Below are 14,286 nucleotides of genomic sequence, written 5' to 3' on the forward strand. Positions count from 1 at the left end.
AAAAGAATATATGTAAAAAGCATTTTATAAACTATTAAGTACTATACAGAGATTACAGCAATAAAAAACAAGTGCATATCTTCCGAGTGAGGTATGGATTTTCCCAAGATTGTTGGTCTACTGTACTACAGACAGCTAGGAAACATTTGAACCAGTGCCGTGTACAGTGTACTTAGCACATCAGTGCCCCTGAGGGAAGTGTTATATTTTAGCCACATGGATATATACACACTACTCATGATCTGAATGATACCATAATTAATTAAGAATTGAATTTTCTCTAATGCACTTTCATAGCAATTTTTTGCAGCCAGTGTATTTGCTATTCTCTGGTCTTATACATAGAATCCAATACGAAAGAAATCTCTTCAACTCAGATTTCACTCCAACTTAGTTTGTACAAAGAAGGTTGCTTAAATGGCACTGATGTGTAAACACAATTTTGGGAGGGCATTAAACGTCCACATAATCTAAAGGTCCATCATTTTGTTGCACAAATTACCGCTATAAAATATTTCATTAAAAAAGTAATTATATCCTTACCACAAAATGTACTGATATTACAAGTATCGCAAAGGATTGCTTGTATTCTGCAGTCTAAATTTTAATTATAAATAAAAGTCATGGGGTACTTATAAATATATTTAATAGTAACATAATAAAGATCAAGTTTAAGTACAGAAAAATGTATATACATTTATATAAGTACCTTCCAGGAAGTAGTTTGGCAATTTCTGCCCAACGATTTCCCAACCGCTTATGTGCTTCATAGATAATCCTGTCCTCCTCTTCTGTCCAGGAAGATTTCTTTACCTCAGGATTCAGATGATTATGCCATCTTTCTCTACACTGCTTGCCTATTCTTCCTTTTAAATGTTTTGCAATTAAAGACCATCTTTTTGGCCCATATTTCTGAACTAATTCAATAACCTAAGAAACAGAAAGCAAAGTTTAAAAAAGCATTACCTTTTTAAAAATAAATAAGTCATGGGGGTATAATGTAGAGTATAGTGGCTACAGCTAGTAATACTGTATTGCATATGTGAAAGGTGCTGAGAGAGTAGATCTTAAAAGTTCTCATCACAAGAAAAATAATTTTTACTACATATGGGGATAGATATTAACTAGACTTGTGATCATTTTGCAATATATACATTATTTTGTACATCCGAAACTAATACATAATTATATCTCAATTTTAAAAAAGCACTACCTTCACAGAATTTTAAAACATAACTCAAGAATGCCATTTTTAATGCATTAAATCCAAACCACAACTACAACTTAAAAAAACAATTTTACTAGTAACTATTCCTTCAGCATCTGTCAAGTTTATAAATTGATTCCAAACTTATCTAAAATACAGGTTGTTAATTAAAGTGACTTGTAAGTTAAATTGTTTCATACAAAATTAATATGAAATAACAGTAAAAATGTTGAGACTTAAGCATTTTCTACTCTTACTTTTTTTTTTTTTTTTAAAGCTTCAGCGGAAAGCCTAACAAATCATTATGGAAGCAGGAAGGATCTACAGTTACTGTCTTTTCATTTCTTCCTTTCTCAAACTGAAAGGATACAAATCATACATTTTAAAACTTATCATTGGCCATCAAGTAAATCAAATCAGGTCTGAGCCTAGTGAACTTTGGGGTTTTTTTGTTTTGTTTTTTGTTGGTTTTTTTTTACTTTGAGTGGCAGTAAGAATACTCTAATTTCCCAACTACATTAACATTTATGCCATAAAGAGCATGAACTAAAGAGCAATTCTCAGTAGAGGACAGCAACTCTCCCATTCTTCTCACACTTTCATAACACAAAGAATTACCTTGGTTTTTGAATCATCCAACTCTTTGGGAACATGATGCTCTGCTATCTGTCTTATTTGGGGGTTCATTATAGATCAAGAGGGAAAGTTAAGAATGACTTCCTTACACCTCACATTTTCAGATAAAATAGGAATAAAATTAAATTCTGTTTTTAAAATGCTAACTCAATTTTCAACAAGAAATTATATCCTAAATGTTGCTAACCTAAGCTCTAAAGAAGGTGACTAAGCTGATAGTATTTTTCCTTCTGCAAACCAAACTTTCAGACAGCAAAGGCTATATATATTATATTTGGTTTGACTCAGTTCTGAAAAAACTACATTTCAAGATACTCAAGTTTCAATTCCTATGCAAGCAGTAACTCAGAGAACAAATCAAAGTGATTTAAACATGTATTTATGTGACAAAAAACCAATGTATTAGGAAGAAAAAAAGCAAGTCCACCTACACAGTGAAAATAAAGAATATGAACATGTTACCCTCTGATCTTCCTCTTTAGTCCAGGGACCCTTTATCAATTCTGGATTTAAAACTTTCTGCCACCGATGTTGACACTGAAAATCAGAACGATTCTGAAAGAATTCAGATGATTTTGTTATTGAACAATTGTCTTCCAGAAAGCAAGTCAGCCCAAACTTATATCTCACAACCTTTTTTTTTGTATTATAAGAAGAAGAGTGATTTATTGACAAGCTATATAAAAACCCCAGTTTAAATTTTATATATATATTTTTTATTAGTTTCTGCTTTATAACAAAGTGAATCAGTCATACATATACATCTGTTCCCATATCCCTTCCCTCTTGCGTCTCCCTCCCTCCCTATCTCACAACCTTAAGAAGAAAGTTTTTCGAGAATAATGCATTCAATAGCATTCTTTAAAAATGTAGTATTTATTTTACATGCCTGTGCCCCAATTCTTTTTTTTTTTTTTTTTTTTGCGGTACGCGGTCCTCTCACTGCTGTGGCCTCTCCCGTTGCAGAGCATAGGCTCCGGATGCGCACGCTCAGTGGCCATGGCTCACGAGCCTAGCCGCTCCGTGGCATGTGGGATCTTCCCGGACCGGGGCACGAACCCACGTCCCCTGCATTGGCAGGTGGACTCTCAACCACTGCGCCACCAGGGAAGCCCCCAATTCATTTTTAATTAAAGTTGTCAGCATTGCTTAGACTATAAATAAAGACAATATATATTTGAAGTTAAATTATGTATCTCTATACTCTGCCTTATAACAGCAAAAAGCAAAGCTACAACACAGATACTGCCATAAAGAAATGTACTGATGAATAAAAGGGAGTAAACAGACAACTATACAAAGCAGACATACGAACTCAAACAGCATAGCAGTCTGGATTCACATAGTATAGCAGTACATAACTCTAGAAAATTAAAAAAATCCTGAAAGGCATTATTAGACCACTCATGGTATTTAAAGGATGTTTATAAATGACCACCTCCAAGTTATCAAGTAAAAACTAAATATACCTAGATAGAAGATGTGCATTATATACCAGTTAAATTATTTAAGTGTTGAAGTTCAAAAGGAAAATGAATTTACCAGGATAAAACCTTATGTAGAAACATCCCAAACTCCAAAAATGATTAATAAGTCTAGCCTTATTTTAGTCAAGTCACAACCTAGTAACTCCTATGTATTACAAGGATAATAATAATAACACGTAACTTTTCATTAGTGATTCAGTTTCCAAAGATATTAGTTCACATACAGGATTACAGATAATTTAGAAGCATATAAATACAAATACTTTATTTGCCAATAGCTCTGTCCTGGTGCCTAGCCGACTTATTTTATTCAAACTGAGCTTCTTCATTTACAGCTTCTATACATCAATGCTGATCCATTTTAAGGTTATCAATTTTTCAAAATAATCAGGCTGTTCCTGTATAGCCTTGTAGCATTTCTCTGTTCACTTCATTTGCTGTTATACCATTGAAATTAAACTGATAAAGCTAATGTAAATACCTTTTCTAATTTAGCTTCCATTATTGAACACGTGCTAAATGTCAGGAACTGTGCCAAACATCCTATATGTTACTTCTAATTCTCACAGCAACGTAGCTTTTTCTGGTTTTATTAATTAGCTACCAAAATACTTCAATATATTTAACTTCTCTCAAAATGTTTTAACATTTATCAGCAAATATTTATAAAGCCCTACCCAAACTTCGTATCATTTTTGTTTTAGATTATTAATCTTTTTAGATCCCTGGATAAACTAATTACTAGAAAATCAGACTTCATAAGCTTCCAACTATAGGAAGATCAGAACAAAATAGATGTTTTTAGGAAGGAAATCTAAATCTAAAATAATGTAGACACATTTCTGAAAAATAGCAAATGTAACCCCATGGTCTAAATCATCCATGTCAGCAATATAAGATAATGTTTCACTTACTTGAAGACGACTAGCAATTAGAGTCCAATCATCAGTTCCATGTTGTTCAACCAACTTCTTTAACTTATCATCCTATTAAAACAGATATGAAAAATTAGAAAGTTCTCCCTCACCCTATTCCTGAATATAGATACTCTCCAATTCTTCCATGTCATATCTGGTGGCCATTTTTAGGACTGAAGCCATTATAACACAAGTTCTCCCATTTACTAAACTGATTCTGTCAGTCTCAATATCAACCCGCTATTCATGTATGGTTGAAGAAAAATAATGTGCAAGTTAGTTGATGGATAACTTTTCTCATGTTTTGTTTCTAAATATCTTTAATATATATTATTAATCATTAAATACAAGCATGGAATTAGTAAGCCTTATCACGTAATTACCTCATCTCTTGTCCATTTTACTCTATTCCAGAGTTTCTTCAACGCTTTTTGTTGTGGGACTTCATAATCATGATCAGCATACTGAAGGTCATCATCCTCATCCTCACTGAAAAGGACACAATTGTGAAATCAAGAATTTTATTTAAAGATGTGAATTCAATCACTGAATCTGAATACACAGTTACGATGAAAGAAGCCACTCAGACTAGCAGACATATGTCCAACGAGATTATTCAAAGTATAAAAAAAATTAAGAGTCATACAATGGAGAGGAGCTGTAGTTCTTACTGACACAGAGGAATGAAGCTAGATATGTCAGCAGAGGCCAAGTGATAACCTTTGTGTCATGCTAAGGAGTTTGACCTTTATTCTTTATTTGACCTTTAACCTAAAGAGTTAAAGGAATTTAAGTAAGGGGGTAAAAGACCAGTATCTTGTGTTTCAGCAAAAATCACTGGCAGGAATGTGGAGAGATAGAGGAAGGAAGACCAGTTGGTAATCTTTCACAATACCCCAAGTAAGAAATTATTAGGGCCTGGCAACGATAATGGTAAAATACAAAACACAGTCAGTTAAAAGACACAGTGGAAGAAACGAGCCATTTACAACACCAACAACAAAAAAAGTTAAAATATGTAGAAATAACTTGAGTATACAGATCAAGTTATAGTAAACAGTGAAACACTATTAGGAGACACAGAAGAACAAATGAAAAAACATTCAGAGCACATTCTTGGAAAGGAAAACAATATTATAGATGTCCATTCCCTGTAAATTAATTCATAAATTTAGATTAAATGAATAAAAATACCAATAGATTTTCAGAGGAACTTAGACAAGCTGATTCTACAGTTCATATGGAAAAATAAACAGGCAGTAATAGCCAAAAAGATTCTAAAAAAGGAGAGAGAGAATTAGCACTACCCAATATCAGAATATACTGTAGAGAAACAATAAATAAAACAGAATGGTACTGACACATGTGCAGATACTCAAATCAATGGAACAGAATAGAACGTTCAGGAAAAACACAAAACCTGTATGGGAATTTGGTAAATTGTAATAGTAACATATCAATCAGTGGGGTAAAGATGGACTTTTCAATGAAGGGTAAGACACTGGGTAGCTATCTTAAAAAATAAAGCTAAAGTCTTACTTTAAAATAAAAAATTCAGATGAAGCAAACATTTTACACTTTAAAAAATGAAAACATAATAGTACTATAATAGGGTTGAATCCTATTTTTTACATCCTTGAGTAGAAGAAATCTAAATGTGACAAAAATCAAGAAACCATAAAAGAATAAACCAACTAAGGTCGTGATAGTAGTTATAGAAAGAAGCACATAAAACTGAGATGAAAAAGGTAGAAACAAAAGGATTTTTCAACTGATGAATCTGAGAGACATGGGAGGAAGATTCAAGGACAACTCCAAAATTTCTGGCTTTGGGAGCATAAATAGAGCTATCCACTGAGATATGGAATAGAAGGAGAAACAGAACTTTGGGAGGTAGAAGGGAATGAGGAGAGTAAGCAGTTTGGACTGATTTCAAGGCACCTGAGAAATATACAGGTGGATACTGGATATATCCAGAACAGCACTGTCTGAGAGAAATGTAATGCAAGCCACATATGTAATTTCTTAGTAGCCACATTAAAAAAAAATAGAAACAGGTGAAATTAATTTTAATAATAAATAATATTTAACCCAATATATTTTTTAATTGTCATTTCAACATAATCACAAAATCTTTTTTTTTTTTTTTTTTTTTTTTTGCGGTACGCGGGCCTCTCACTGCTGTGGCCTCTCCCATTGCGGAGCACAGGCTCCGGACGCGCAGGCTCAGCGGCCATGGCTCACGGGCCCAGCCGCTCTGCGGCATGTGGGATCTTCCCGGACCGGGGCACGAACCCGTGTCCTCTGCATCGGCAGGCGGACTCTTAACCACTGCGTCACCAGAGAAGCCCAATCACAAAATCTTTTACATTCTTTTCTTCTTACTTAAGTCTTCAAAATCTGGTGTGGCATTGTCCAGGAGGGAAGAGAGTGCCAAAGGCAAAAGAGAAAGAGAAAAAAAAAAACAAGAAGATGAAGCTGATAGAAAGAGCCCAGGAGCAACAAAGTGAATTCCTAGTTACAGACAGAGCTAATCAGAAAAATAAAAATTAAATTAAATTAAAAAATTTTTTTAATAAAATAAAATTAAAAGTACATAGCAATTCAGACTAGCCACATATCAAGAGCTCAACAGCCACATGTGACTAGTGGCTCTCCTACAAGGCAGAGCCGATCTAGAAGACAACTGGGCACGTGGATCTTCTGCTCAGGTAACAGGTCTAGGGTAGACATACAGTTTTGGCAATCACCAGCACGCAGAGAACAGTTAAAGCCATGAGAGCACAAAACCCCAGAAAAGAGAGCAGGTCTTTATGATAAACTGAATTAGAGGATTCTTGAGTAGTCAATGGACTGAATAAAGTTATGAGCATCTGAAAATAACATGAGCTAATATTTACTTAACGTTTCTAAGTACCAGACATTGTGGAAAATGAAGGCCTAGATTTAATATGTACTGTTTACAGATCCTTTGCACGAACTTCTAATTTCCCTTGATTTGTCAATTCCATTAGGACCAAAATTATTCTTATCCGACCAAACAAGACACCAAAATCCCCCACCCACCTACCTATGACACCTGTTTCTTTAGTTTAATGCACTTCAGTATTCCAATACTTTCTCCCCTAAAGCCAATGTCTATCTTAATAATCTGCCAGTCCTATTTCCATATATGATTGTTTTGTTAAACTATGCTGAAAATAAAAGCACAGGTTTAATTAAATACCTGTTATTTGCTGCCATCTTCAGCTATCAGAAATATCACTTGATTAGCCATGATTAAGCTGTTAAATTGGAGATGGTTCAGGATCCAATGACTTCATAAATTTCTAAGAAGGCTAGTAAACCAGATAAAACACCACACTGAAGCTTGCTGTCCACTGTACGCACTCATGGAGCTTACCCATCCTTCTCAATGCTATCACACTTGCCAACCTTCCCAACCAAATTGTAAACTCAGGGGTACAAAGACCATGTCTAATGCGTTCACCTCTCTTCGTCAAGCACAGTACCTGCCATTCAAACATTTGTAAAATTACTGAATGGTCTTGCTTACTCTTTCACCTCCTCCAAGTATTCTGTCTTCCAAAATTACCTCACTCCTCCCCAACCCAATCAAAACTTTTACCTCCCTTAATACAGCTGATCTCAAGTTGACATCAGAAAGAAAACTTTTTTTTAACAAATGCAAATACCTCTAAGAGGAGGTAAAAAGCATTCCCATTTATTAAAAAGAACTTTCAAAATCCAAATGCACCTCCAAGTGGTAGAATTTTAAGCATAACCTGCTGAAACAAACATGAAATAAATATTCAGTACAGAAGGGGTTCTTTGGGGTATCTACTAAAATTGCCTAACCTTTCCTAGAACTGTCCCCTGCAACATTATCACTTCCTGTCATCCCAAACAGCTCTCAGTCATGCTTTTTACAGGTTCCCGTCTCTTCTTCCCTCCCCTCAGACCCCAACACCTTCCATAACAGCATGTTTGAGATTGCTGTAAAAATTAGGTTATTTGAAAACAATTTCTACTTTGGGGATTCACCCATATAAATTTTGAGTCTTCACAAAAATATCGACATCACATCTAATCTGTACAAAATTCACCTCATCAGTATTCTTATCAAAATATGTTAAAGATACGAGTCCAAAAATGTTATTTTGGTCAAAAGGCTAGTTTCCAAGGAGTAATATTCCTGAAAACGTGTTCATTTTAACGTTAAAAACCTGCCTTATTTTTTAACCACATACTTGATTTGTGAGAAATTTCTATTTCTACAAGAGGTTTCATCCTCTGTCTTGCATCAGCATGGCCCTCGTGTTCAGGAAGCTGGGTTTTTTGAGTGGTTGAGTGTGAGGGAGGGTTACGGTAGAATTCTTAGAATCCACCTCTCTAACACTGGGACTTCCCTAGAATCTATCTACCTAACTACTTCTTAGTTTTAGCATTAAGTTATTTCTATATTATTTAGGTAACTGTTGAAAGGATGATAAAACTTTCAAGTAAGCGTGACAGAAGAAGATCCTAGAAACTCATCACTAGCTACAACATAAAGCTGCCTGAGAATGCCTACAATTTGCGAAGAAAAATGGGAAGAGATAAAACCCCACGAATAACTTCACCAATATTCTACCTTCACCATTTAACAATGAAAAAGTCCCATTGCTTAATAAAGGTTAGACACCATCAAAACAAATCATTATTTTATTTTCTTTATTTGTTGTTTTATTTGCTTTATTTTTCTGCTTTCTACTTCATTTTTTAGTATTTCTGTATTGTAGCTATCAATGCTGGTACTATCTAATAGTTAAATAAAAGCAACTTCCTACTATCTATCTGTAAATAGATAAACCATTTTTAGCCTAGGGTGACTCATCTAGAAGACAGTAAAAATAGGTGAAATTATTTCTCCAGTCACAAAGCAAAAACCGAAGAGGAATTTGTTCTTTGAATCTTCATTCAGGACTTGGTTTCCAGAATCATTCTGCCAGTTTTATTTTTTAAGTCAAATAAAATATTTATTCTGTAACTGTCTAATACATAACCTAAGTACCATATGCAAAAACTTTTGTAGATTAGGAATGAACAAGGTGATTAGGGTGATTATGAAACTGCAAAATGAAGAGCATATGCACACACACAAAAATACTATGACTCATTAGGCCAGGAAAATGGTTAAGCGTAGTTCTGTACTGGGGTGTAAGCTAATCGGACGTGATAGTCATAACTTCCCCTGTGAAATAATACACAAACTATTCACACTTGGCAATATTAAGATAAAACATTTGAGAGAAGTTCAAGTTTAAAGGACATCAATTATTCCACCTAAAAAAAAAGTAAAACGTGGTGTGCCAAAGGAAGAATCTGAAATTTTTAAAAATTTATGGGCTTTCCTGGTGGCGCAGTGGTTGAGAGTCCGCCTGCCGATGCAGGGGATGTGGGTTCGTGCCCCGGTCCGGGAAGATCCCACATGCCGCGGAGCGGCTGGGCCCGTGAGCCATGGCCGCGGAGCCTGTGCTCCACAACGGGAGAGGCCACAACAGTGAGAGGCCCGCGTACCGCAAAAAAAAAAAAAAAAAAAAAAAAAAAAAATTTATTTTTATTTGAAGGGAAACCGATTTGAATTAGAGAAATATCAGTAGTTCTATAAAATTTGCTCCAGGAAAATCACTTCAACTTGATAATCTTTTAAATCAAACTGCATCAAGTCTGAATATTTTTATCATAATCAAAAAATACATCTTTATGATACTGTCTTGACAGGATAACTGTGAATTTGTTTAAGTTCAGTCGAATTCAAGGGATGAAAATTTACCAGTTTGATTTAATAAAGTGAAATCAGGCCACCCAGTGGTTAATATGATGTACTGCATACATGAATATTTTATTCCCAAATCTGGACTGCAAATTAGCATCATTAGAGTAAGACAAATTCGACTTTATTTGACCATTAATAGCAATAATGAAATAAATACTGAATTTCTACCTAGCTATCCATAAACAAAAACAATGTGAGAACATTTCTATTTTATTCCATTAGTGTGTATATTTTTAAATGAGGAAAGATGATTACAAAAAGAGTTCAAAATAGGAACTATATTAAAGATAGATGGTACCTTATAGACCACAAAATCCAAACCCCTTATATTAACAGACGAAAAACACGGTTATAGAGTTTACTTGCTTTCCCCAAACAATACTGCTAATTACAAAGTTGATTTAAAAATCAGTTCTCGGGCTTCCCTGGTAGCGCAGTCGTTGAGAGTCCGCCTGCCGATGCAGGGGACGCGGGTTCGTGCCCCGGTACCGGAGTATTCCACATGCCGCGGAGCGGCTGGGCCTGTGAGCCATGGCCGCTGAGCCTGCGCGTCCGGAGCCTGTGCTCCGCAGCGGGAGAGGCCACAACAGTGAGAGGCCCGCATACCGCAAAAAAAAAAAAAAAAAAAAATCAGTTCTCATATTTCAGTATTCTTCACCCACAACACCCATCTCACTAGAAACAACACAGTAAAATTGCTTCCTACAACACACATACCACATACCTAAAGAGCTGGCTTTTGTCTTTCCAGTTTAGTATAGTCACCAGTCATCTCAACTGTAAATACCTGAATCTGTTCCTACTTAAACAGGCCTTCTAGCGTCTAAATGACACTTTTTAAAGCTTATTTGTAAGAGTGGAACTGGCTTTTAAAACCTAAAATTAATTACTTAATACATAAATATGGTTAAAAATCAAATACATGTTAATAACAGATATACCAATTTTGGTATTGCCTGTAAATTATGTCATTAAAACCCCCAGTGGGATCTAAAAACTATTTAAAGTCACAACACCAAATAAACCTTTTCCTTTATGTAAATCCAGATCAGAGATACTATAGCTATCTTAAAGATCAAAAGAGCTAACATCCTTCAGTTGTTTAAACCTGAGGTAACATTTTTTACTCCTTTTTTTTTTCAGATCATACAGGAGAGGTTATTACAGGATTTATGCCTGTAGTTTTATGCAAAACTTTTATACAGCGAAGTATAGTTCTCAATCAAATACTTAAATGGTTGTATAGTGGAGATTTTTAAGTGACTGAATTACGCCCTTTTTCATTCAACTATAAATTAGGTTCATATTTATTATTAAGATATTTAGTTAAAGGCATGAGACTAGACTTTGCCCAATAAATAGATTATTTATCCTTCAAAACATTTCACATCCTATTATTTTCTAAGATAAATAAGTCATATTTACATATACAAGAAATATAATTTAGAGCACAAAACACATTCAAATATGAAGACCCTAAGAAATACACCATTCAGATATGATAATTCCTCATCACATCTTCTACCTGTATACTCCCATAGGGAGTGTAGCTTCACCCCACCACATTTAACTACTCCAGACTTATGACTCTTTCAATCATTCTGTAATACGTTTCAATTAATTTATACAGCTGACAGGAATAAAAGTCAACAATGCAATTAATGTTTAGATCTCAAAGCTCACAGTATTGTCAATAAAACAACTTATACAGGCAAATTAATCATTAAATCACTTTTCTTAGCCTATTATTATGAAGCATATGCAAATTATGGACAGAAAAGCTAACTGGAGAAGGCAAGGTTCTGACATTCAAGCATCCATGTCTAACCATAACTAACTGCTAATGACAGCATTAGCCAAGAAACTGTTTCAAATAAGATTAACATCAATACTGATAAGTAGATAATGCCACACACTGAATATAAACAAACTCCTGTTATTGACTTGACAATATTCACTTGTCACCTTGCTTAATGAAGGTATATTTTAAAATTCAAAAGAAAAGGCCTAAATCAATACCTCAGTAATTATAGTTACATGAGATTTTAATATCTTTTCTGAAGACTGAGAAGTCAGTCAGGTCCTTGATGTTCTAGACTAGTAATTCTCACCTGGGTGATTCTGGCCCCTAACAGACATTTGGTAATGTCTGGAGACATTTTTGATCGTCACACCTGGGGGAAGTGGGGTGTTACTGGCATCCACCGGGTAGAGGCCAGGGATGCTGCTAGACACTCTACAAAGCACAGGACAGCACCCCTCCCACCCCGCCTTCCCAATACAAAGAATTATCTGATCCAAAATATCAACAGTGCCTAGGTTGAAAACCCTCTTCTAGAGAAGTGTGTGTGTGTACATTTGTTCCACCTCAAGAGTTTGATCTATTCTGTAGTTGCTACAAAGTAATAATCTAACAAAGACTTTACTACATTCTATGCTGATTTCTGCAAAAGATACCTTACATGCAGCAGATGCCTAATAAATGAAGGTCAACAAATACTATGTGTACTTGTTGCCAATTTTTAACAGTAATCTGCAGTGAATGAAGCTAGTACTAAATTTCAACTTGGGAAATACACCTCCAGTTGAGACTTTGAGGCTGTGGATCTAGATAAATAAAGCCATTTGGAAATCCTGTCAAACATCTTTTCATGTTTATTTAATAATACTGACAACTAAAAGATACTGTAGTTTTTTGTCATCTAAGTAATTCCTACACACAATTTAGGAGTAGCTACTCTACTGACATAAATAAAAATGAGAAGCGTAAATTCATCCTAGCAAGTTTTCCAAAAAAACACGCCCTACCTCTGTGCAACACTTAGGCACAGTCAGAGCCCAACAGACACACAAAATATCAAGTGACTCAAACACATTGTTTTATTTTAAGATCAAGCTACTGGTGGTAACAGTGTGGCATCTTCCCAGTAGAAGATATTAAAAATACGTACATAAAGCTGAGAACATGGGTATGGTAATTACAGTAAACATCAAAAAAGGTCCTCTCTCCTCAGCTCCTCAGAGGACTTCCACACCTTTCAAGGGAGCAAAGATGGCAGAGGGGTCCCCACCCAGGTTTATCACAAAGTTCCTATTTTAACTGACCCAGTCATTCAGAGAAAAAGAGGCCCTCTGAACACCATTTTCAGGTCGTCCAGGCAGGACACTTCCACTTTCATCTGCGGAGCGTATTCCCTGAAAGCGCACAGACTTACCTGCCAACTCCCACCAAGAAGTGGCTGTGAGCGTTTGGGGGTCTGGATGTGCGCTGTGGGGAGAGTCGACTCAAAAGAGCAACCTGGGCATCTGTTAGTCACTTTCTGAGTCTGAAACACACTGGTCCCCAGCTCCACACGTCACGGCTGCGCTGCGGCCAGCGGGCCGAAGCGGCTGTGGAGCAGCGGGAAGAAAACCTCTGCCCCGGCTGGGGAGGGCCTGGTGCGGAAGCAGCGGGAAAGGAAAGGGAATCTGAGCCGACACTGTGCCGACGGGCCTGGGCGAAAGGGATGTCACCCACCTGCGCGACCTCTTCGCCATCCTTCAAGTACCGCATAGGCGCGGGCTGGGCGGGGACGCAATTCAGCCTCCTCCAGCCTCAGGCTAATACTCCTTCTCCCAGACCCTCCCTCCGCTTCCCTCTCAGAAGTCCCTCTCCGCGGCGACCGAGTGCGGAACGCACGTCCCCGGCAGGGCAGGACAGAAGGACGGAGGGGCGGACCGCGACCCGCCCCCGGTCCGTAGCGCCGCTCCTAGCCCCGGCCCGGCCCGGTCAGGGATGCCCCCAACATGTCAGCAGGCGCGCTCCCGCCCTCCGCCGGCCCCTCCCGCCACCTCTCAGCCTCCTCGCCGCTGTCCCAGCGCGGCTCCGCCGCGGGCGCCGACCCCCGCCCTCTCCCCGCAGCAAGCAGCCCTGCAGGGATCACAGCCTCCTGCAGGGTTTTGTCCGCACCGCTGAATCTCGCGCCCAGCCTCCCTCAAGAGCCGCCGTTTGAATCTGCGCACGCGGCCCCGAATCTTATTGGCTGTGGCGGTCGCACGCGGGGGGACGGGGGCGGGGCGGGGAGAGCGCGCGCGACTGAGGGCGGGGCTGGGGAGCTGGAAGCCGGGACTGGAACTCGCGGGAGCCGGGGAAGGAGCTGGGAGCCAGGGGGTGGGGCCGCAGGCCAGGCTCGCGGGTCCAGCAGTGACAGGACCCGGAGCGCGCAGAGCGCCGCACCCGAG

The 14,286-nt window shown here is 37.5% G+C and overlaps 1 protein-coding gene across 5 annotated transcripts in view; it reads right to left on the reverse strand.

Annotated features, from left to right (window-relative positions):
• MYBL1 (MYB proto-oncogene like 1) overlaps positions 1-13,904 on the reverse strand; it is a 35,181-nt gene extending 21,277 nt beyond the window's left edge. For all 5 annotated transcript variants that reach the window (XM_081258285.1, XM_081258282.1, XM_081258283.1 and 2 more), the window contains exons 1-5: positions 13,583-13,904; positions 4,631-4,736; positions 4,245-4,316; positions 2,306-2,398; positions 710-930 (exon numbers count right to left, since the gene is read on the reverse strand). In XM_081258285.1, coding sequence (XP_081114411.1) covers positions 710-930; positions 2,306-2,398; positions 4,245-4,316; positions 4,631-4,736; positions 13,583-13,602 — 512 coding nt within the window. In that variant the 5' untranslated portion in view covers positions 13,603-13,904. The remainder of the gene's footprint in view (positions 1-709; positions 931-2,305; positions 2,399-4,244; positions 4,317-4,630; positions 4,737-13,582) is intronic.
• Between the last annotated feature and the right edge of the window lie 382 nt (positions 13,905-14,286).

Source organism: Mesoplodon bidens (genome assembly GCF_964165515.1).
Source record: "Mesoplodon bidens genome assembly, chromosome: 16".
NCBI lineage: Eukaryota > Metazoa > Chordata > Mammalia > Artiodactyla > Ziphiidae > Mesoplodon > Mesoplodon bidens.